Below are 24,986 nucleotides of genomic sequence, written 5' to 3'. Positions count from 1 at the left end.
TTTTTAGTTTTATTCATTTCAAATGGGCCGGATCTGGCCCGCGGGCCATAGTTTGCCCACAGCTGGTCTAAGGCCTGACTTTGTAACTGCTCCATCACGAACACGTAGGTGTATTTTATATTTGAGCAGTAAACGTCTTTACATGTGGCCAATTAATTTTTTCTTCCTTTTCCCCACATAAATAATTAGAAAAGTAACAATTTCTCTTCATCCTTAAATATGAAAGAAGACAAAAGGTAAGTAGTGACCCTCCACATCCCATTCGATCCTTGCTGCTCAGAATGACTCAATTTGTACTATTTTGCTTCCAACTGCCTACAACTGCCCAACGTAAGAGGTTTCCAATTCTAACTAGTCACCTTCAGTTATTCATTTTATGAAGTGAAACAGGATATTAAAGATATTGAAAATAAATATTTTAAGTGTTGGGTTCATTCAGAACACTCATTCATCCATTGAATGGAAAAATTAATTGATCCATATTAAAAACCAATGTCTGTTTCTTGCTTTATTTTCACCCACACGTGGATTTGCGAGGGTCTATATGGCTGCCTCACTCCTTGTCTGGCAGGCTCCTGGTGCTTAATATTTCACCCCCTTCAGAAAAGGAACCTTTGCCACGAGAAATTCCATCCCTATTTTCTCACCTACTTCATCGTCCCTCTGACATTCGGGAATCTGGGACTCTGCTCTACTCCTTTATCAGAAGCCTACATGAGATCAACTTTTCAGGCTGTAAGTCAATTTATCAATCCTTTTCCAGAGGTAATCAGTGAGCTGGAAGGGACTTGTAAGTGATTGGTTTGGTTTTTTTAGTTTAACCCTATCATTTTATTTTTAAATATTTTATTGATTTTTACAGAGAGGAAGGGAGAGGGATAGAGAGTTAGAAACATTGATGAGAGAGAAACATCGATTAGCTGCCTCCTGCACACTCCCCACTGGGGATGTGCCCGCAACCAAGGTACATGCCGCAGACCGGAATTGAACCTGGGACCCTTGAGTCCGCAGGCCGACGCTCCGTCCACTGAGCCAAACCAGTTAGGGCCAACCCTATCATTTTAGAGGAGTTTTAGTCCCAAAGTGGATTACCCCAAGGAAAAACCAAGTCATACCATCTGCAAAGTTTCTACTACTGTGTATACAATAATAACAAATTCTACCTTTGGTGAGCTTTGCTGTGCCATGCCCTGTGCTAACAGCGTCACATGTGTTCTCCTGTTTGATATCGATGACAAACCTAGAGGCAGGTGACATTATTGCTCCAATTTTACAGATAAGGAAACAGAGACTCATGGAGAGTAACTGACCCAAGGTCACATTGATAAAATGGGCCACAGTTGAGACTACAGACCACCTCTGTCTGACTCTAAAATCTGCCCTTTCAAACTCGGTGACTCTGCATCCTAGACTCAGTATTGTGAACACAAAAAGTATCCTCAAGTTTTTTTGTTCTGTGTCTTTTTTCCTAAATACTTTCAACAATAAAGATTTTTAAAAAGAAAGAAAAAAGAAGTGTCAGGAAATACTGGTATTTCTTTTCATGCCTTCTCACTTTTCCTTTTCAGAACCAGAGCTTCGTATTAGCCACTTCTTTTTCTGCTTATGTCATGAGCTTTATAAATAAGTGCGATCTTTAAGAGTTAGGAGAAAGAAGGAAAAAAAAAAAAGGCTTCAGGAACAGACCACAGGGTAAACGACAAAGATGGGAGGAAAGGAGTACTGAGTGCAAGTTAAAACCTGGATGGAAAAGTGAGCATTAGGTGAGGCCCAAACACTCCCATAGCAGCATGTAGCATCTAGGAACCTCCCCATGTAGATGGTCAACTCATCAGAAATTGTACATGGTACATGAAGAGTTGAGTTCTTTGGGACAGCAGTTAGTAACACATTTATTTTAATGGAATCCGCAATCTAGTGTGCTGTAAAGTGAGCATTAGGTGAGGCCCAAACACTCCCAAAGCAGCATGTAGCATCTAGGAACCTCCCCATGCAGACGGTCAACTCATCAGAAGCTGTACATGGTACATTAAGAGTTGAGTTCTTTGGGATAACATTTAGTAACACAATTCCCTTGCACTATTTTAATGGAATTCGCAATCTAGTGTGCTGCAAGGCTACTCAACATTGTGGAAGCCTAGTGAAAGGTTATCTTGATGTGTTTGCCCTGCTTTGTGTGTGTGCTGGGACCAGTGGTGGGACTGAACCTCCAAGTTCATGCTTGGGAGTCTTGGTTTAATTGTTACCACATCAAACCAGAGATGAATTGCCTATAATCTGTATGTTGTTTTACCACTAGACCTGACCAGGATTTACATCATTACATTTTTAAAATATCTCAATATTTAAAATAAATTTTAAAAATATTCAAAGACATGAGGGGAGAATGGAGAAATTTACATAAAATAGCAACATAAAATTTCAATTCATGGTACGCTCCATTTTAATGTAACAACGATGAGATTGATTGCTTCTCATTATGTAAATGCTCTCAAAGGTATAAGTCTCTTTAAACTCGTTTGTTGTACTGCATTTATTCTAAATCAAGTAAGATGAGGGTAATACACCTCTTTGGGAAGTTTTACGCTATAAAAAGCCTTTTTATAAAATGAGAAATAAAGGAAACACTTTCTTCACATAGTTGTTGTGAGAATTAAAAAAAAAACAAAATACACCAAGCCCACTGCATGGCACATACTAGTAATAGTACTCAATAAACATTAGGTTCTTCTGTCTACTATTATAATCATGAATAATAAAAATATTTCTGAGGGGGGGAAAAAAGCCTTTTTAAAAATCTGGATCTCGCCATAGCCCGTTTTGGTAAATGGTTAGAGCATCAGCCAGTAGAACGAATGTTCGTGGGTTCGATTCCCAGTCAAGGACATGTACCTAGATTGCAGGTTCAATCCCCAACCTCAGTCAGAGACAACAAATCAATGTCTCTCTCATATCAATTGTTTCTCTCTCTCTCCCCACTTCCCTCCCTCCCTTCTGCTCTCTCTAAAAATCCATGGAAAAAATATCCTTGGGTGAGGTTAACGAAACAAACAAACAAAAAACCCCACAATTTGGATCTCTGTAAACTTTCTGTTGAGAAGGTAGGATGTTCCTAATTTAAACTACAGCTGCAAAAGCAACACAGCCAACCAACAAACCCTTGGCTTCAAAGCAGAATATTTGGAGCTTGTGCAATACCTCTCTTGAGGTTATCAAAAACCAGGGGTCTCAAGGAGACCTCTGCTTCATAGAAGCCAATTCATGAGCTAACACATGTTTTCGATAAAATATTTAGAGCCCAGAAAAATACAAAAGAAACGTCAGCAGAATTAAGACAATTACCATTCCTTTCCTTTGAAATGAGCATGCAGGATACATCATTTCTAAATACTAATTTTGTTTTTCTTCAGAAACAAGAATATTGTCAGCTGTTGCGCTGGAAGAAACTACACGGGCTCTGGGCCACACAGTTCAAGCAAACGGTTGTTTGCTTATTTAACCTCCGATCTGTCACTATTTCTCTTCCTTTACCCATTTCGACTTCTCAGAAGTCAAAAGGCAGCAAGACAAATGTTCAAGGTAAGATGTTAGTTCCTCTTTAAATGCTGCAGGCTGAATATGTGGCGCACAATAGGAACAAATAAACAGAGTCAATGATGGTGAGCCAAACAACACACGCTTTCCCCAGTGGCATTTTCTAGGGGCCGTATATGTTGATCATATTGAATAAGGTCATGCAGGTGACCTTGCCAGGTTATAATATGAACACTCTTGCCCTAACCGGTTTGGCTCAGTGGATAGAGCGTCGGCCTGGGGCCTGAAGGATCCCAGGTTCGATTCTGGTCAAGGGCATGTGCCTTGGTTGCAGGCACATCCCAGTAGGGGGTGTGCAGGAGGCAGCTGATCGATGTTTCTCTCTCATTGATGTTTCTAACTCTCTCTCCCTCTCCCTTCCGCTCTGTAAAAAATCAATAAAATATATTTTTTAAAAACGAACACTTTGCTGTGTGGAGAAGTGTGTGCTTGGCTCAGTGGAAAGAGCGCAGGGTAGAGTCTCATGGCCTGGCTGTCACTCCTTTCCGAAAATGTTGTATGACTTCAGATACCACCACCTCACTTCCATAGGTTCTTCATCTGTAGCACAGGGATGATATTTTCTCTCAATTTTAACAGTGCCACCTATGAACAGTTCTTTGCCTAACAGATAATACTAGAGGAGAAAAATATATTAATAATTAAGCCAAAAGCACACTGAAATGTTTGGAAATGGTCCAATAAAGGAAAGTGCCCCCTCAGACACCACTTGGAAGGGTGAGCAATCGCCAAAGAAAGACCATGTCTTGACTCTTAAACCTCTTTGGTCAACATATTTGATGGGATCCTCCCAGACCCAACTACAGGAACTTAAGGGACTAAAATTCCAAGTCAAACCCACTAGGAATTAATGCCCAACTTAGAAATTAGAAAAAGTACAGAATCAATCCAAAAGAAATAGAGAGATGCTAGAATGCTAAAAATGTGAGCCGATTAGCAAACTGAAAAACAAAGATAAAGAAAATTAAGTTTTAAAACACCAACCTCACAATAAACTGATCAAAGAGGGAGCGAGAAAGGACACAAATAGATAATTGTATGAACGAAAAGGGAGATATAACAGTAGATAAGGTAAGTACTTTTTATAAGTTAAAATTTAAAGCAACAGTTTAAAATAATCACAGAAAGGAAGCTCCAGGCCTAGATGGTTTTCTTGGAAAATTCCACCAAACTTTCAAGAAGTAGATCATCTGAATCTTTTATGAATTACATCAGAGACTAGAAATAGATGAAAATTAGCCATTTCAGTTTTATGGGGCCAGTGTAATCTTGATATGCAAAGCAGACAAGAACAGTATGAGAAGGGAAAAATTAAAGGCCCATTTTACTCATGAATACAGACACAAAAACTTCTCAATAAAACATTAGAAAAATCAACTCCTTCTGTGTATAAAAAAAGGAAAATTCACCTTGGTAATGGAGTAGTATCTCAGGAATGCAAAGATGTTTTAAAATTAGAAACTATATAAATATAACTTACAACATTAACAGGCTAAAAGAGATAAAGTATAAACACAAAAGGAAAACCACCCCATAAATTAATAATTTAAAAAAGAAAGCCTACTAAACTAGAAGTAGAAGGATACTTACTTAACTTGACAAAAGAATGTATTTTCAAAATCTCTAATATGTAACATCCAAATGGGGAAGTATTACTAGCAAAAGCACTCTCTTTAAAATGAGAAACCAGAAAAGGTGGCCCTCTCACTCTTAGGTTCTAGCAAAATTAAAGCCATAAGGATTGAAAAAGAGCAAGAAAAAAAGTAGTTATTGTTTGAAAGTGACATAACTATTTGCATCTATAGACAAATTATTAAAAATAGCAAGGGAAGTATTCAAGGTGTCTTCATATAACATCAAGATATAAATGTCAATATGTCTGCAATTATCACCTCAAAAATGTGTTTTTAGAAGAGTCAAGTTAAAATAGCATTATTATATCAAATACCAAGAAATACATATTAAAATATGTAAAAGATTGATAGCAAAATTTACAAAACTTTACTGAAGGACAACGTGACCAAAGAAATGGAATAGAGCGCCAGAGACATACCATGCATAGTTGCCACGGTAGGTCACTGGGCTGGGGGTAAGAAGGCAGTTACTCACATGGAAACAGGTGAAATCAGATCTCTTCTTCACACTGTACACAAAAGTCATCTACAGATGGATACAAGCTTTAAATATTTTTTTAAATATATTTTATTGATTCTCCACAGAGAGGAAGGGAGAGAGATAGAGAGCCAGAAACATCGATGAGAGAGAAACATCGATCAGCTGCCTCCTGCACATCTCCCACTGGGGATGTGCCCGCAACCCAGGTACATGCCCTTGACCGGAATCCAACCCGGGACCCTTCAGTCCGCAGGCCGACGCTCTATCCACTGAGCCAAACCGGTTTTGGCAAGCCTTAAATATTAAAGGCAAAACTTTAAAATGTTAAAACGTCTGAAAAAAAAATCAAGTATTGGAGAGGATGTGAATAAATAGGACCTCCTATACATTGTTGGAGGAAGTGTAATTGGTACTGACACTTTGGAAAACAGCGTGGCACTATCTTATAAAACAGAATATTTTCATGTCCCATGACCTGGCGATTGTACTTCTGGGGAAGATCTTTCACACATATGCCAGGTGAGGTGTTCAAGAATTTTCACAGCAACACTGATTGCAATAACACAAACCTACAAACATCCCCAGCGGTTGTTACTGATAGGAAAAACACGAGTAAGTCAATGTAGCATACTGGCACAAAGGCATATTACACAGCAGTCAGTTGAATCAACTACAGCTAGGGACAAAAAAATGAGAATGACTCATTACACGAGTGAAAAATAAGTTCCAAAAAAACTACATGCAGTATATCCTTTTTCATTAAAAACTAAAATTAAGTTTATATAATTTTAATGAACTGTCAATGTGACAGAACTATATTTTAAAAAGCAAAAGATAGTTTCCAATTCAGCAAGTAAGAAGCTTGAAAGTTGCCACTGGTAAAAAGCTGAGCAAACTGAAAAATCAACAACTCATATCTGTAAGAGAAGTGAGCTCACCAGGCAAGCTGCTGCTCCCCGTCCCCCTCTCCAGAAATGTGAGAAACAGAAAAATACAGAGAATCACTACTTACCGGAGCGAGCCCCCTTGGGGTAGGAAAACCTGACCTGTAATTGACAAATTGCTGCAGGCTCACTGTGGACAAGCCTGAGACACAGAAACTCCAGGAGGACACACTTTGGAGTTTTACTTTGGAGCTTTCTTGGGTTCTCACAGTGAATATCTGAGAAAAATACCATCCTTTTCCCAGCAGGGATAAGGGAAAAGGAACCATTTTCAAATACACCAGGACATTCTGCTCCTCTTAGCAAAGTCTGCCCTCATGAGATACTGTTTAATCAGAGCCTAACCAGCTGGAGTTTTATCAGAGCCTAGCCAACCTGCGGGGAAAGGTAATATGCAACTCCAGCCCTCTCTGGCCTTCCATGTGGGGGCAGGGAAACACCAGATTCAAGCTCCACCAGCCATGCTGTTCATCTCAGAATGGGAGCTGGTAAAGCTCACAGCCAGAGGCCCAGGCTCACTAAAAGACTGAGCCCTAATCACAGAGAACACACCCCTCTCCCATTTCCAACCACCACATTGCTAAAGGCTTATTTACAGCAGTTTCTGTCACCCAGTACATCACGTCTGGCTATCAAGAAAAATGACAAGACACGCTGAAACGCAACATATCAGCGTTTGAAGAGACAGCATGCAGAAGTAGACCATATATGACAAAGATGTTGGAATTATCAGACCATGATTTTAAAACAACTTAATATGCTAAGAGTTCTAATGGATAAAGTAGACAGCATAACAAGAACAGATTGCAGTGTATGGAGAGATGGAAATTCTAAGAAGGAACCAGAAAAACATTAAAGATAAAAAAACACTGTAATGATGATGAAGAATGTCTTTGATAGACTTATTAGTATTTAGGCAACAACTGAAAAAGAATTTCTGACTTTGAGGGTATCTTAATAGAAACCTCCAAAACTGAAAAACAAATGGAAAAAAACAACAACATCACCCTAGAATATCCAAGAACTGTGGGACAACTACAAAAGGTGTAACATATGTGTAATGGGAATGCCTGAAGAAAAAGGGAAAATATTTTAAATAAAAATGACTAAGAATTTCCCCACATTAATGTCAGACCACCAAACCACAGATTCAGGAAGCTCAAAAAACACCAAGCAGGATAAATTAAACAAATACACAAACAAACAAACACAAAATTAAACCTAGGCATATAATTTTCAAACTACAGGAAATCAAAGGAAAAATCCTGAAATAAGACAGAAGAAAAAAATAGTTTATCTATGAAGAGCAAAGATAAGAATTACATCTGGACTTCTCAGAAACCATGTAAGCAAGAAGAGAGTGGAGTGAAATATTTAAAGTATTGAGGGGGAAATTCACCAACCTGCGTTACCTTAAGAAATTTTTCTTTAAAAGTGAAAGAGAAATACTTTCTGAAGACTCATAAAAATTGAAGGAATTTGTTGCCTTGCAAAAAATGTTAAAATAAATTCTTTAGAGAAAAGGAAAATGATAGTCAGACACTCATTCATAAAGAATGGAAGAGAACTGGAAAAGAAATAACTAAAGGTAAAATAAAAACTTGTTATTATTCTTAATTAATCTAACAGGTAACAGTTTATTCAAAATAACAGCAGCAATATATTCAATTATGTATTTTACATATTTGTAAATATATACGTTTATGTATGCTTCTGTATACATGAAATGAATGACAGTAATGCTACGATGGATGGAAAGGAGAAATTAGAATTATTTTATTATAAGGTACTCACACTGCTGTGAAGTGGTATAGTGTTATTTAAAAGTGGACTTGGATTAGTTGTAAACATATATTGCAAACTCTAGTGTAAACACTAGAAGTTTAAAAAAAGGAAGTGTAACTGATATGCTAAGAAATGAAAGAAAATGCAATCATATAAAATGTTAAATTAAAACTTTGAAAGCCATAAAAAGATTGAAGACAAAAATAGGATATTGATAGTCATAATGCACTAGTTAAAGGACAGATATTGTTAGACCCAACTCTGTGTTGTCTACAAGAAACCCATTTGAAATATAGACACATATGGATTAAAAGTAAATTGGTAAGAAAAATATACCATGCTAACACTAATCAAAAGAAAGCAGCTATATTAATTTTAGAAAGAACAGACTTCAAAGCAAGGAAATTTATTAGGAATAAAGAGGGGCATTACATAATGATAAATGGATCAATTCTCTAAGAAAACATAACATGTATATACCTATCAACAGAGCTTAAACATTCACAAGAGAATAACTAATAGAAATGCAAGGAGAAATAGATGAATCTACTATTATAGTTGGAGAATTCAACAGATCCAGCAGGCAGAAAATCAATAAGGATATAGTTGACTTCAACACCACTATCTATCAACTAGATATAATGGGCATCAATAGGCTACTCCACTCAACAGCAGAATACACATTCTTCTCAAGCTCACATGGATCGTTCACCAAGATAGACCACATTCTTGACCATAAAACACACCTTAAATTTAAAAGCATAGAAATCATGCTCAGCTGGTGTGGTTCAGTGGTTGAGCGTTGACCTATGAACCAGGAGATCACCGTTCAATTCCCCGTTAGGGCACATACCTGGGTTGTGGGCTCAATCCCCAGTGTGGGGTATGCAGGAGGCAGCCAATCAATGATTCCTCTCATTATTGATGGCTCTATCTCTCTCTCCCTTTCTCTCTCTGATATCAATAAAAATACATATTAAAAAATAATAAAAGCATAGAAATCATACAGTGTCTGCTTTCAGACCACAATGGAATTAAGCTAGAAATCAATAACAGAAAAGATACAAGTACTATATCCCAATTGTTGAAGATTAAACAAGACACTACTAAGTTGTTGAAGAGTAAACAAGACACTACCTCAAAAGAAACTGAAATATGTTTAGAACTAAATGAAAATGAACATACAACTTATCAAAATTTGTGGAATGCAACAAAAGAGCTTAGAGGGAAATTTATATTATTGAATGCATATTTCAGAAAAGAAGATCTAAAATCAATCATTTAAATATCTTAAGAAACTAGAAAGAGAATAAATTAAATTCAAAATAAACAGAAGAAATAAGAAAAACAAAATAGAAAGCAATGGAATTAAAAACAGGAAATCAATCAGAAAGTCAACAAAACCCAAAGCTGGTTCTTTAAGATCAATAAAATTGATAATCCTCTATGCAGGCTAACTAAGAAAAAAGAGAGAGGACACAAATTACTAATACCAGAAGTAAAAGGGTGGACATCACTATAGATCCCATGGACATTAAAAAGATAATCAAGGAGTACTATGAACAACATTATAACCTCAAATTCCATAACCTAAATGAAATGGACCAATTCCTTGAACACCACAATCTGTCAAATTCACACACACAAAAAATAGACAACTTGAATAGGCCTATATTTAATGAAGAAATTAAGTCAATAATTAATAACCTTCTCAGATAGAGAACACCAGAACCAGACAGGTTCACTGGTGATTTCAACCAAACATTTTAAAAAATAAATAATACCATTGCTCTACAATTTCTTTAAGACAGAAGCAAAGAGAATAATTATGAGGCTAGCATTCCGTTAATACCAAAACCTAACAAACACGTTACCAGAAAACTATAAAGCAGTATGACTCATAGGTGCAAAAATCCCCAATAAAATATTAGTGAATCTAATCTAACAATGTATGAAAAGAATTATACAGCATGACCAAATGAACTTTATTCCAACTATGTGAGGCTGGTGCAACATTGGAAATCAATTAATGTAATCCATCACATCAACAGGCTAAAAAAAAAAATCACATGATCATATCAATAAATATAGAAAAAACACTTGACAAAATTTAACACCCATTCATGATAAAAACTCTCAGTAAACAAGAACAGAGAGATACTTCCTCAACTTTATAAAAAATTAGAACAAAGAATTGTAAAATTTGTTTGGAACCACAGAAGACCTGAACAGCTAAAGCAATCTTGACAAAAAAGAACAAAGCTGATTTCAAACTATTGCAGAGTTATAGTAATTAAAGCGGTATCGTATTGGCATATAAAACAGACACACAGATCAATGGAACAGAATAGAGGGCCCAGAAATAAACCCACACATATATGGTTAATTTACAGAAAAGGAGCCAGGAATATACAATGGGAAAAGGATAGTCACTTCAATGAATGGTCTTGGGAGAACTGGAAAGCCACATGCCAAAGAATGAAACTGGACCACTACCTTACACCATTCACAAAAATTAACTCAAAATGGATTAAAGGCTTGAACGTAAGACCTAAAACCATAAAACTCCTATAAGTAAACATAGTTGGTAAGCTCCTTGACATAGGTCTTACCTATTAAAAAATCAATATGTATTTTTATTGATATCAGCAATCTGACACCAAAAGCAAAAACAACAAAAGCAAACATAAGCAAATGGGACTACATCAAATTAGAAGAGCTTCTGTACAGCAAAGAAAACCATCAACAAAATAAAAAGGCAACCTCCTAAATAGGAGGAAATATTTGCAAATCACACATGAGATAAGGGGTTAGCATCCAACGTATTTAAAGAACTCATACAACTCAACAGCAAAATAATAATAATGCTGATGGCCAACAGGTTCATGCTCAACATAATCATCAAGGAAATGCAAATCAAAACCATAATGAGTTTCTATCTCTCACCTGTTACAATAGCTATTCTCAAAAGACAAGAAGTGTTGGTGACACTAGGAGAAAAAGAAGTCCTTGTTTACTGTTGCTGGGAATGTAAATTGGTGCAGTTACTATGGAGGTTCCTAAAAAATGAAAAATAGAGCCACCGTATGATCCAACAATTCTATTTCTGGGTATTTATCTGAAAAAAACAAAAACACTTACTGGAGAAGTTATATGTACCTTCATATTTACTGCAGCACCATTTACAATAGCTAAGTTATAGGAACAACCCAAATGTCCATCAATAGATGAATGGATAAAGAAATTATGATGTATAGATACAATGGAATATTTTTTGGCCATAAAAAACCCCCCACAAGGAAATACTATCATTTTCAAGCATACGGATTGACTTTGAAGGCATTACACTAAGTGAAGTAAGAGTGGGACAAATACCAGATAATTTCTCTGACATGTAAAATCTATAAAACAAACAGAAAAACTCAGGCTTATAGATACAGAGAACAGACTGGTGCTTGCCAAAGGCAGGGATGAGAGAAGAAATTAGCAAAGGAGCAAAAGCAATACAATAGAAACAAGATAATCTTTTAAACAAATGGTGCTGGAACAACTGGACATTCACATGTCAAAAAAATAAATAAGTCTAAACACAGACTTTACACCTGCACAAAAAGTAATTCAAAATGGATCACAAACCTGCACTTAAAATGAAAAACTATAAAACACTAGAAGACAACATAAAATAAAACTAGATGAGAGGGCACAAGTGTGCGAGGGGTTGGGGGTAACGTGGGGATATGGACACATATGTAATAATTAATTAAAAATTTCAAAAGAAACCTAGATGACCTTGGGGTTAGCTATGACTTTTTAGATACAACACCAAAGGCTTGATCAATGAAAGAAATAATGGATAAGCTGGACTTCACTAAAATTTACAACTTCTGCCGAAACCGGTTTGGCTCAGTGGATAGAGCATCGGCCTGAGGACTGAAAGGTCCCAGGTTCAATTCCGGTCAAGGGCATGTACCTGGGTTGCGGGCACATCCCCAGTAGGAGATGTGCAGGAGGCAGCTGATCGATGTCTCTCTCTCATCGATGTTTCTGGCTCTCTATCTCTCTCCCTTCCTCTCTGTAAAAAATCAATAAAATATATTTTAAAAAAAATTTACAACTTCTGATACGTGAAGACAATGTCAAGAAGATGAGAAGACAAGCCACAGATTCTTAGAACATATTTGCAAAAGAAACATCTGATAAAAGACTGTTATCCAAAATATACAAAGTACTCTGAAAACTCAACAATAAGAAAACCAACAGCCTGGTTTAAATGTGGGCCAAAGACCTTAATAGCCAACTCAAATAAGATTTGCATCAGACAAATAAGCATATGAAAACATATTCCACATCACATATCATCATGGAATTGCAAATGAAAACAACTAGCTACACTTATATTAGAATGGCCAAAATCCAAAACACTGGCACCACCAAATAATGGTGAGCATGTGGGGCAGGAAGGGCTCTCACAAATTGCTGGTGGAAATGCAATGCCGGTCACTGCGGAAGACAGTTCGGTGGTTTCTGACAAAACTAACAACTATGCTTCTTTGGACATAAGTTTTCAAAAAAAGTTGAAAACTTATGTCCACATAAAAACCTGCAAGCAGGTATTTTCAACAGCTTTATCCATAACTGTCAAACCCTGGAAGCAATCAAGATGTCCTTCAGCTAGTGAATGGATAAATGGTAGGAAATCCAGACAATGGGATATATTCCGCAGTAAAAATGAGCCATCAAACCATGAAAAGACATGGGGGAAACTTAGATGCATATTACCAAGTAAACGATGCCAACCTGAAAAGGGTATATGACTCTAACATACGATTCTACTATATGATGCTAACATTTAACATTCTGAAAAGGCAAAGCTAAACACAGGAAAAAGATCAGTGGTTTCCAGGAGCTGGGGGGAAGAGGGATGTACAGAGCACAGATGATTTTTAGGGCAGTGAAACTACTTTGTCTGATACTGTAATGGTGGGTACATGTCATTATAGATTTATCCAAACCCACTAAATGTACAACACCAAGAATGAACCCTAATGTAAACTATGGACTTCAGGTGGTAATGGTATGTCAATTGTAATAAATGTACCACTGTACTGGGAGATGTTGATAATGGAGGAGGCTGTACATGTGTAGGGGCAGTTGGTATATGGGACCTCTCTGTAACTTCTGCTCAGTTTTGCTGTGAATACAGAACTGCTCTAAAAAAATATTTTTTTAAAAAAGCAAGGAAATAATAAATACAGGATCCAGGATAGTGGTTCCGTAGGATGTGGGAGGCAGGGGGTTGGGATTAGGAGGGAACCTATTGTAGATACGTTATTAACTTTCTGATTCTCATATGGGTAGTTTGATTGGTTTATTATTAATAAATAAGCATATATATATACACATATTTAGGAAAGTCTTGCAAGGAGCATGGATGAGTATGTGTAATGAACAAAGGGTTAGGATTAATCCAATTCTGTGTACCTGAGATCCAATAAATGTATAGAAAAAGAATAAGCAGCTTTCTGATTAAGTATAGTTAGAGGACAGAAAAAAATCAGGCAATTAACCCAAGAGCCCAGTGACATGTTGAGGGCAGGTGTGGGACAGTTACAGGGAGAAATCTGTCTCCCTGAGACTCATCTATAATAAGTTTTGTAATAATGGGATGAGAAATAGGGAAGGAAGGTATAACATTTTGCTTAGGTGTAACATTTGGCACCTTTCCATAAGTCCTTTCATAGCTATTATCTCCATGAATCCTGATAGCGCCCCCGTGAGGTAGGTAGGAATTATTATTCCCATTTTCCAAAGGAAACATCGGAGGCTTAGAAAGGAAACATCTGAGCCTTAACAAGGTCAGGCATTTCCAGGGCACAGGCAGCCCTAGTTTTCTGAGTCCATTCTTTTTCAACTACATCATATTGCCTTCCATGAGGCAAAGGCTTGCATGCTATCCAGTGCTCTGCAGATGGAGATTTATCTAATGCAGTGATTTTCAACTGGTGTGCCGCAAGAATTTTTAAAACAGGCAATATACCTATTTCGTCAGGGATACTGACCTCTTTTCCCTTAACTGGTCAAACTGAAAAAGGACAACAGCCAACACAACAACAGCCATCTGGTGTGAATGAATCAAAATTATATCTTTTTTTTCCTTTGGTCAAATCAGCAAAAAATATATATTTTTAGTGTGCCGCAGAATTTTAGTAATTAGCTTATGTGTGCTATGAGATGGAAAAGGTTGAAAATCGCTGACCTAATGTTTTAGATTTAACAGATAATCTACATTTGTAATTGTTTTCATTGGAAATTATTTTCTTTAATTTGTCTTCTTTTTCAATGAATGAGTATCAACTGCTGTGAATTTCTGCTTACAGCTGACCCCATTAAATCTGAATAGAGGCTCCTCATCTTCAAGATGCTGTTTTTCTCTATTTGGCTAAAGCTACAAGAAGACAGCCATACTGACACAATTTACAAAGCCAACAATGACCTCAGCTAATCTGAGATCTGTCCAGCAATACCCAGAAGGACCAGAGTGGTAATAAAATATGTTGGGTAGCTGATAAAGTATTTATTTATTGCAGCTAAACCAAACGCATACATGGCTTAGGAAGAAAGGGAATAGGAACTAGATCTAACTGGTACTTTTCAATATCCTGGCAAGTAAGCCCAAAGTAGACATTCAACAAATACCTACTCATTGTTGATCTTCCAAATTGCAGAGAGATCCAGACACAGAGTGGCATTCTGAAGTCAGCATGGATTTTCTCTATCAGCTTTGACAAATATTAGGTATCTTTGAAAAACATTCTGACTTTGCATTGAGCAAACAAAGTAGAGAGTTCCTCATAAGATCCCTGGTTTGACTGACTGTAGTTGTGGGGGAAGAGTTCCCGAAATGAATAAGAAGAGTTAATACTTCCCGAGCAGATGTGCCAGGCATTGTTCTAAGGGCAACGCGTAATCTTCTCAACAACAATATCAATGAATACTAAACTCAATTTACAAAAGAGATTGATTCATAGAGTTAAGAAGCTTGCCAAAAGTCACTCAGCTATCAATTGATAGAAGGGGAATCAACTAATCAATCAAATGTGCACGCAGTGTGTCCAACTATGTTAGCCTGTGTCGAGGGACACAGACCCAACAACTAATTGTTGAGTTGTAACACATACAGGGGTGGGCAAAAGTAGGTTTACAGTTGTAATACAAATAAATACGATTAATAAACAATACAGGAATAAACTCTGTTTTGTGTATTATTTACTGAGATGGCAGCTATAGTTAGCTGTGCATAATTTAACAGGTGGCTGTTCTTTCATTATTTGGTACACAGGGGTTGGCAAAAGTAGGTTTACAGTTGTGAATACAGCTGCCATCTCAGTAAATGGTGTCACTAGTACAAAGTTGCCCAGGCTAGAGGCATAGGAGTTATCATTGATTCCTCTCTTCCTTTTCACACCCATAAGCAAATACTGTTGATTTGATTTTTTAAAGTGGGTCTCAGATCCAGCCATTTCTCAACACCTTCTTTCCTTCCACCCTAATCTACGACACCATCATCTCACCTAGATTTAGCAAAAGCCTACTAAGTGGACTCCCTGAACCCACTCTTGCCCAACTACAAATTCTTCTAGAAGACTTTATCTTAAACTGAAAAATGAGATCATATCATACATCTACTCAAAAGTCCTTACCATGTCCATCAAGGCCCTACTAGTACATGGTCTGGCTTCTATTAATCCCCTGACCTCATCTCCTTCCTCTCTCTTCTCCCCAAATCATTCCAGCTTCACCCATCTTGCTTTTCCTTGAACAGAACAAGCTTGCTTCTTCGAATTTTCTGCTTCCTCACTCTGCTTTGATGTTTATTTAAATATGACGTCCTCCTTAGGCTTTGGTTAATACTCTGCTGAAAATAATTTTACCTTACACACTTCTCCCATCCCAATTACAATATGGGCTGTGAAAAAACAGAAAAGAATTTGGGATGTTTTAAGATAAAGTGCAACTACAATATTCAATAACAACAACATGGAAGATGGAAGGGAGATATTATTTAAGGAAAACGTAGTATTTCTTAAAGGTAAGCTCTGATAAAAACAAAAGACTCTCCAAAAGCAATATGACCAAAAAAAAAAATACAAACCCAAATCATTGTAACTTCGGAAGAAATTCTTAAGGAAGATAGGACAAAGTACAAACCATAACGGAGTGAAGGTGAGTACATTAAAATCTTAGATGTTAAAAAAGACATCATAAATAAGAAACAAGCAACTAGCCCAGAGGTAAAACATATTTATCCAACAACAAATTAACACCCAGAATATGTGAAGCATTTCTACAAATTGATAAGAAACTATTAAACCCAATAGAAAAGTGGACAGTGAATACAGACAGGCAATTCACAACAGAGGTAATATGAATGGTCGGTAGACATAAGAAAAGATCTCTAACATTATCAGTAACAGGGAAATGCATATTAAAACAATGTTAAGATACCATTTCCCTCTTATTAGACTGGAAAATTTAAAGAGACTGACAATGCCAATGGTTGACAAGGATGTAGGAAAATTAGAGCTCATATACATGGCTGGTGGGAGCATAATTTGATATATTCACTTTGGAGAGCAATTTAGCAGTACCTAGTAAAATTAAAGATGACCCAGAAATTCCATTTAATGTAAATGCCCTAGAGAAACTCTGGTACATGTGCGCAAGAAGACTTCTATGACATTTATAAACTTGCAAATCACCTAAATGTTCTTGAAGAGAAAAAAGGAGTAATAAATCTGGCACAACCTCATACACGGGAATATTATTCAAGCATTAAATGAATAATTTAGCTCTACTTGCTTTAACAGGAATAAATCTCAAAACAGAGTGAGGAAACTAGTTGTAGATTGATATGACTTATTCATTGTAGTGCTCCCATCCCCGGATAAGAGGATCAGAGAGGATGTCCCAGAAGTATAATATCATCCATGTAAAACTATTAAAACATACCAAGATACTATTTTTTAAAACATATGTATATTAAAGCAAAGCTGGGAATAACACAAATCAATTTAAGAACAGTGGTTGCCTCTGGGAAGGCAAAATGGAAAATGAGATCAGAAAGGGGACTTCAACCCTATCTATAATATTTATTTCTGAAACAAACATTGCAAGTTATTAGTGTTCAATTTGGGTAGGGGATATTTATTACACTATTCTTTGTAGTTTTCCGTATATTTCAAGAAAGTCATGAATAAGGAAAGGAAAAAGAATGCCAGACAATGTGAGGCAGGAAGTAAGAAGGAACCAACAGAACTCTTGAGCAGAGAATGCTCATGTCTAATGAAAACCAACCTGCTAAGAACATTAAGTATCTTAAAAGTGAATAATTTCTATTTCATTCCAATATGTGTTTTCTTTACAGAATATTCTTAAGATATAAGGATACAAACTTGTCTCTGTCAAGGAAGTACACTTGTTAGAAAATGTGGTAGATCAAATATGGCCATGAATTCTTTCCCAGTGCTCCCATTTTGAGAAAACGGGTGTAATTTTCTTTCGCTTGAGTCCAGGTTGGCCTTATGACTTACTTGATCAATAGAATGTTGCAGAAGCAATATTCTGAGACCTTTAGGATGTCATCAGATGCCTTGTGGTTTCCACCTAGGCTCATGGAGCTCTTGGAACATGAGCAGCGGCAGCTAATCGCCACGTAATGAGTTCCACTCTTCCAGGACCTCCATGTCATGAAGAAGCCCGAGGTAGTCCCACAGAAGGTCTATGTGGGAAAACAAAGAGAGAAGGATGCCTGACTAGCCTTCAGATGATCCCGCCATCCCAGCTCAGGTACCAGACATGTGACCGAAAAGCTTTCTGATGACTCCACATCCGGCCACCGTGTGACTGAGACTCTGACCAAGAACTGTCCAAAGAAACTCAAACAACCCACAAAACTAGGAGAAATGAATTGCTGTGTTTAGGCCACTAATTTGGAGTATTTTGTTTTTCCACATTAGATAACTGGTATAGGAAGGAAGAGTCAGGCTTAGTCCTTTTTTGAAATGCTGTGTTAGAAGTGTCCACATAGCAAGGAAGTACTGACATCCTGCAGTCAGATAAACATGGTATTGGAGCCCTAGTGACACATCGTCATCCTCATGAGTGAAGTCACCTGCTTTGATCAGATAGTGCGCCAGCCCCTGGGAATACAAAATCCAGTAAACAGAGCCCTCAACCTCATGAGCTCACATCTAAGGACTGCAGGAAATCAGAAAAGCAGCATCTTGATGCCTCAGCGGGGGAGTGATCAGAGATCATTTTTCTGGAAGAGGACTGCTTCCGCTCGTGCTGAAGGACAAACGCTCAGTCTCAAGCACGGCTGCTCCCAAGGAAATAAAGGCATGACACTGAGAGAAGGTAAAATTATGGATGAGTGCCATCATTTCCGGGAATTGGAAATCAATAACTAAGCAAATTGCATTGCCTTGGCAACTGCCCCACTAGGTAATTGATATATTAATCTCAGAAGGACTTAGGAAGGACCCCACCTACATTACTTTAAAAGCCATCAGAAGAAAATAAAACAAAAATGCAAAATAGGATATGCAAATTCATTTGTTCACTTAGCATTTTCCAAGGTTATATTTCATTCTAACCCCCCTGTACTGGCTATGCAATTACAAAAAAAATATATACAAAAACCATGGCTTTGCTTTTGGGGGACGGGGAAAGCCTACATTTTTATAGTTTAAAAAGTGCTTGTACTTCATCAGTACTCTCTGAAGTAGACTCAACTATTCCCATTTTATAGATATTAATACTGAATTTCAGGAAGAGTGAGTAAGCCCAAGGTCACAAGCTGGCAAAGACAATTTAGAGCAGTGGTTCTCCACCTTCTGGCCCTTTAAATACAGTTCCTCATGTTGTGACCCAACCATGAAATTATTTTCGTTGCTACTTCATAACTGTAATGCTGCTACTGTTATGAATCATAATGTAAATGTCTGATGTGCAGGATGGTCTTAGGCGACCCCTGTGAAAGGGTCGTTCGACCGCCAAAGGGGTCGCGACCCACGGATTGAGAACCGCTGATTTAGAGTCAAATAAAATGATCTGTTCTTACTAGGACTGCCCTTCCTTCAAGGAGGTCCAGGGGAAGTGGGCAAACAAAATTCATGTCTATGAGACTGTGAAAAAACCATTGGAAAACAGTGAAATGGACACAGGCAGAGAAGTAGGATCTGGAGGAGGGAGGACTTTCGGGGCCAGCTTTGGTGGCAGTGGGTTTTGAGTCAGATTCTGTGGTGGAAAGTGTTAAACTTGTTTTGATGGGGGAAGGGAAGAGTGTGGGCAGGAAGGCAGCATTTGTTTAACTGGAGTGAACTAGGTAGAAATGGCTCCTGCATTTTCGTAGTTCTCACTGGAGATTTTTTCCCCAGGGGACATTTGGCAATGCCTGGATAGACTTTTTTAAAAATTTTTATTGCTAAGGGAAGAGGGCAGCACCACTGGCATCTAGTGGGTAGAGACCAGAGATGCTGCTAAACACCCTACAATACACAGGACTGTTTTCTGCACAAAGAATTATCTGGCTCAAAATGTCAATAGTTGCGAAACTATGTAGGTTGAGAAGTAGTGATCTGCACATTTTTAACACATTGTATTAGGGCTCTCAGGAGAAACAGAACAAGGTGTGCCTATATGTATATCTATATATACACACATACACGCTACAGACTTTTTTATAGATATACCTATACATATAGACTATAAATACATACCTGTATCTATACAGAGGTATGGAACAGGAGCTATATATAGACTATATCAATATCTTTGTCTCCGTGTATATATAAACTATAGATATGTATATATATATATACATATATATAGACTATATCTGTGTATAGACTATATCTATATCTAGACTATATATAGAGATCTATACTATATATTATATCTCTATATAAACTCTATCTATGTCTGCATCTATATAGACATATGGAGCAGGAGTTGTGAGAACTGGCAAATCTCAACTCTGTGGGGAAGGCCAGAAATTCCAGCAGGAGTTGATGATGCAGTTTTGAGTCTGAAGGCAGTTTTCTCTGAAGACTTGAGAGGCCTTAGTCTTATCTCTTGAATTCAACTGATGGATGAGCCCATCCACATAAAGAGGGCAATCGGCTTTACTTAAGGTCTTCTGATTTAAAAGTTAGTCACGTCTAAAAACCCCTTCACAGCAACATCTAGATTGCCCTTTGACCGAATAACTGGTCACCATAGCTTTGCCCAGTGGACACATAAAATTAACCATTACACACAAGTAACCTGCAAACCCTGTGAGGCCAAGATTTCATTCTTGTTTTAAAGATAAAGAAAGTTAAATTCAGAGACGTTAATGAATTTGCCCATAGTTGCACAGCTAACACCACTAACAGTTAACCAATTTTGAGCACTTAGCAGTGAGCAGGTGCTGGGCTAGCAACTCTATGGCATTAACTCAATTGAGGCAGCTATTGTTTTTATCATCTCCATTTCACAGATGAGAACACAAACAGAAAGGCAATGCCAATTCCCAGAGCCACACAGTTTTTAAAGAACAGAGCCAAGGTTTAAAACAAGGCGGTTTAGCTCCAGAGCCCCTACCCTAATCTGTGGTCTCCATACAGAATCACCAGGAGACTTAGTTGAGACAAACTGCAGGAGGTAAACATTTATATTCCTAACGATCTCCCAAGTGGTGCTAATGGGACAGACCTGGGGCCACACTGTAAGAACCCTCGCTCTAAATCACTCTGCTATAGGTAACAATAAGCAGGCCTACGCCAAAGTGCATGCATTCCACAAATATTCCTGAGTCCTTGGGAAATACCAGGTGTAGAGGGTCTGGTCACCAATTCATGTGTGTGTGTTGGGGCAGGGGGTAGGAGAGAGCAGGGTTTAGGGGGGTCCACACCTCCAAAAAATTCTCTACTACCAGCTTGTGTCCTACAATCCAACTCAGTTCTGACACTGCCGGGAGACAGCATCCAGTCCCACAGGTTAAGGGCTCGGCCACACAATAGCCCCACTTCAGATGCCGCTCACAAATCCAGGTTGTCACCTGTGCTTCTAACTTATAGGCTGTAAACTAGAGGTTCCCACAACCCTCTGCTCGGATTCAATTAGTTTTGCCAGAGTGGCTCACAGAACTCAGAGAAATGTTTTACTTACATTGCGACTGGCTTTTACAAAAGGATACACACTCAGGAACAGTCAGGCGGAAGAGATGCATTGGGCAAGGAGTGAGCAAAGGACACGGAGCTCCCATGACCTCTCCCAGGATGCCACACTGCCAGCACCTCCAGGCGTTCACCAACCGGAAGCTCTCCAAACCCAGTCCTTGGGTGTTTATGGAGGCTTCCTTACATAGGCATGATTGATTAACTCATTGGCCATTGGAGATTGAGTCAACCTCCAGCTTTTTCCCTCCCCCGGAAACCAGGGGTGGGACTGAACGTTCCAACCCTCTGTAAGTGGTTGATCCCGTGGTAACCAGCCCCCATGCTTAGGTGTTTTCAAGAGTCACCTCATTAACATACGCCCAGGTGCGGTGGAAAGGGGCTCATTGTGAATCTGAAGGCACCATTTCACCCTTATGGCCCTGAAGCTATTTTAGGAACTGAAGACCAGAGCCAAAATTTAACCAAAGATCCTCCCATTGCTCTGACTGCTTAGGAAATTCCAATGGTTTGGGGAGCTGTGAGCCAGGAATTCTGGAGGATGGCCAAAACATTTATAAAGTATAAAGCCCAATATCAGACCAGGTGATAGAGATAAAATGATGACAAGCAGTCCTGGTCCCTGCCCTCACGTCTCCAGGGCCTGGAGGATGTCTTTGTCTACAGAAAGAGCTTTGATGGGGAACCTCAGTAAGGGCAGGAGGTGCTCCTAGCAGGGGCCCCTCCCCTGGGTGTGGGGTCAGGGAGGACACCCCAGAAGAGGTGGATGGCTAACCAGAGACAGAAGCAGGAAATAGACTGGGGATTCTAAAGAGAAGGTGAGGCGAGTCCAAGGCGGGGAGACTAGCATGTATCTGCAGAGGCCCAGAGGGGAAGGCAGTCGCTGCATTTTGCTTATATCTCCTTCTATCTCCTTTGGTACATCACCATACAATCTGTACAATACATCTGTGCCTCATGTTTCCTCCTTTGTAAAGCAGGGATGAAAATACCGTATTTCCTGGATTTAAAGCTCACGTCTCCCCCCATTTTAACATTCATAAAATCAAGATGGGTGTTACTATTGATTTGTACATTTCCTGCTGGGTTTTTCCCCCTTTTCTTGAAAGCTATTGGGCAACTGGTGGTGTGTCAGAATTTAAAAAGGGTGGAGTCATTTTGGCCTTACCTATCTCCTTGGGCTAGAACAGGGGACCATCAAAGGAGATCAAGAGCCACCATGGCTCTCAGCCCAGCCTGCACTTTAGCATCACCTGGGGAGCTTTTCAATTGCACCCATGCCTCGGCCCCATCCCCGAGATCCTGATTTTATTCATCTGGAGTAGGAACCCGGTGGGGATTGTTTTGGAACCCAGGTGATTCCAATGTACAGCCAAGGCTGAGAACTGATACCATCTCATCCGACCTCAGGGGTCAGCAAATTACCACCTAGGAGCCAACCTGATTCCTTATTTTGCTAAATAGGGTTTTTCTGGAACACAACCACACCCACACATCTATTTACCTGCCATAAAGGCTGCCTTTTCATCCCAACGGCACAGTGGAGTAGTCGCAGCAGAGAAAGTATGGCCCCAGAGTCTACAATGTTTATCTAGCTCTATCCAGAAAACCTTTGCCAACCCTGGCCCTGCACTTTGGCTAATCACAGTGCGGTTCTTGTCTCATCACCCATGGGAGCCGGTTGGAAATGTAGAATCCCAGCCTTAGTGAGTCAGTCTGCAGGGAAATGTCATCCCCAGAAGGCGTGTGTGCACATCAGAGTTTGAGGGGCCCTGGCCTGTGTCCCTCTGGCTGCTGCCACCCTCTCCAGCCACGTGTTTGTCCCTCAGCCCTGGCTCAGGTCTTCACTGCAATGCACTTTCTCAGCGAGTTCCTCCGCAGTCCTCACACATTAGATCTCCTTTGTGATTTTTCTCAGGGCACTTTATTCTTCTCCATCGCTCATCTCAAATCTGTGATGAAGCCTTCACCGGAGTGTTTATTTCATTACTGTCCGTCCTCCCACCAGACTGGAAGCCTCAGGGGGGCGGAGCCCGGGTCTCAGGGCCTGAGAAAGGTATAATGCACACTGGGTGCTGCTCCCAAGAGAGGGCCCTGGAAACAGGAAAGGTTAGCTGGGACGTCACTTGATGGAAAAGAACAGAACCAATTACTATGCAAACCAGGGAGGGTCAGCCTAGAGGATGAGCAGCGAGCTGAGGTTTAATTGCCTCTTTTTGCATTCCAGGCTTAAATAGTATTCAATCACACAGAAACGCTGAAGCGCTTTGGTAACCCTCTGCAGAGCAAAGATCCAATTTTACCAGCTGTTCATTAAGCGAACTATCCATATGTATAAATCGGGAATTTAATTAGAAAGGCAGAGGTCCAAGGATGTGATCATTGCTTGAGAAAGTTACATTTCGGCCTCTCTTTTCTCTTCCAAGAGAACCAGGAAACTCTTAATTGCCTTCTATTCTTTTCCCCCTCTTAATCACAGCTTGCCTCAACTGTTTTTGTGTGTTGTTTTTTTCAAAATGCCTTTGGGGAGCGAGCATTTTTGAATAGCTAACTTCTTATATGGAGATTAAACACACCAGCTGCTCTTGTCAAAAGCTGTGGTGTCTTTCAAAACAGAATACAAGTCAGATGTATTTTCTCGTCCACAAAATACCGACTTCTGCGCATGGGCCACGAAGTTTCAAACGCTCTGTACATGCGCGCCCGCATGTGGTATTTTGTGGAAGAGCCACACTCAAGGGGCCCAAGAGCCGCATGTGGCTTGAGAGCTGCAGTTTGCTGACCACTGGGCCCTAAGCCATCTGACTTGTATTCTGTTTAGGCCAACCTCCTCACCACCAGTGAGATGAGATCAACAACTTTACTCGGGAAGAAAACAACGTCATAGAAGAAAAGAAGAAATGTCACAGACTGGAGGTGATTAGAATACTGCTTACTGCCATTGGTGAGTGCCTGGCTAAACAGTCCAGTCACCCATTAGGAATATTTAAAGTACATATTGGTAGCCCCACCTCCCCAAATAAAAGAGCACAGTGTTAGGAAGGGCTCTACTGTCAGAGGACAAGTAGCCTGAGTGAGGAGTGTGGAGACATGGGTTCTAGTTTGAGCTGAAAGGCCTGAGGTCAATCCTTTAACTTCAGCTCTCAGTGACTCATTTTCCTCATCTGTAAAATGAGGTGATTTTAGTACAGTAACTCAACAAATAATACCTACAAGTCTTTAAAGTGTCATACAGCTCTCAGATGCTAATATCCTAATATCCACCCCAATATGTACTTAACTCACTCCCTACTCTACTGCTAACATCTGAAACATTCCTTGCCTTAAT

General features: G+C 39.0%; 1 protein-coding gene across 1 annotated transcript in view; it reads right to left on the bottom strand.

Moving 5' to 3' along the window:
• Nucleotides 1-3,535, bottom strand: part of COL6A6 (collagen type VI alpha 6) — a 98,421-nt gene extending 94,886 nt beyond the window's left edge. The window contains exon 1 of the mRNA XM_006770214.2: nucleotides 3,532-3,535. Within this exon, the coding sequence (XP_006770277.1) occupies nucleotides 3,532-3,535 (4 nt within the window). The remainder of the gene's footprint in view (nucleotides 1-3,531) is intronic.
• Between the last annotated feature and the right edge of the window lie 21,451 nt (nucleotides 3,536-24,986).

This window comes from Myotis davidii, unplaced genomic scaffold, assembly GCF_000327345.1.
Source record: "Myotis davidii unplaced genomic scaffold, ASM32734v1 scaffold962, whole genome shotgun sequence".
In the NCBI taxonomy this organism is placed as follows: Eukaryota; Metazoa; Chordata; class Mammalia; order Chiroptera; family Vespertilionidae; genus Myotis; species Myotis davidii.
Note: the sequence above shows the minus strand (reverse complement) of the source record. Positions and strands in the feature narration are given on the sequence as shown.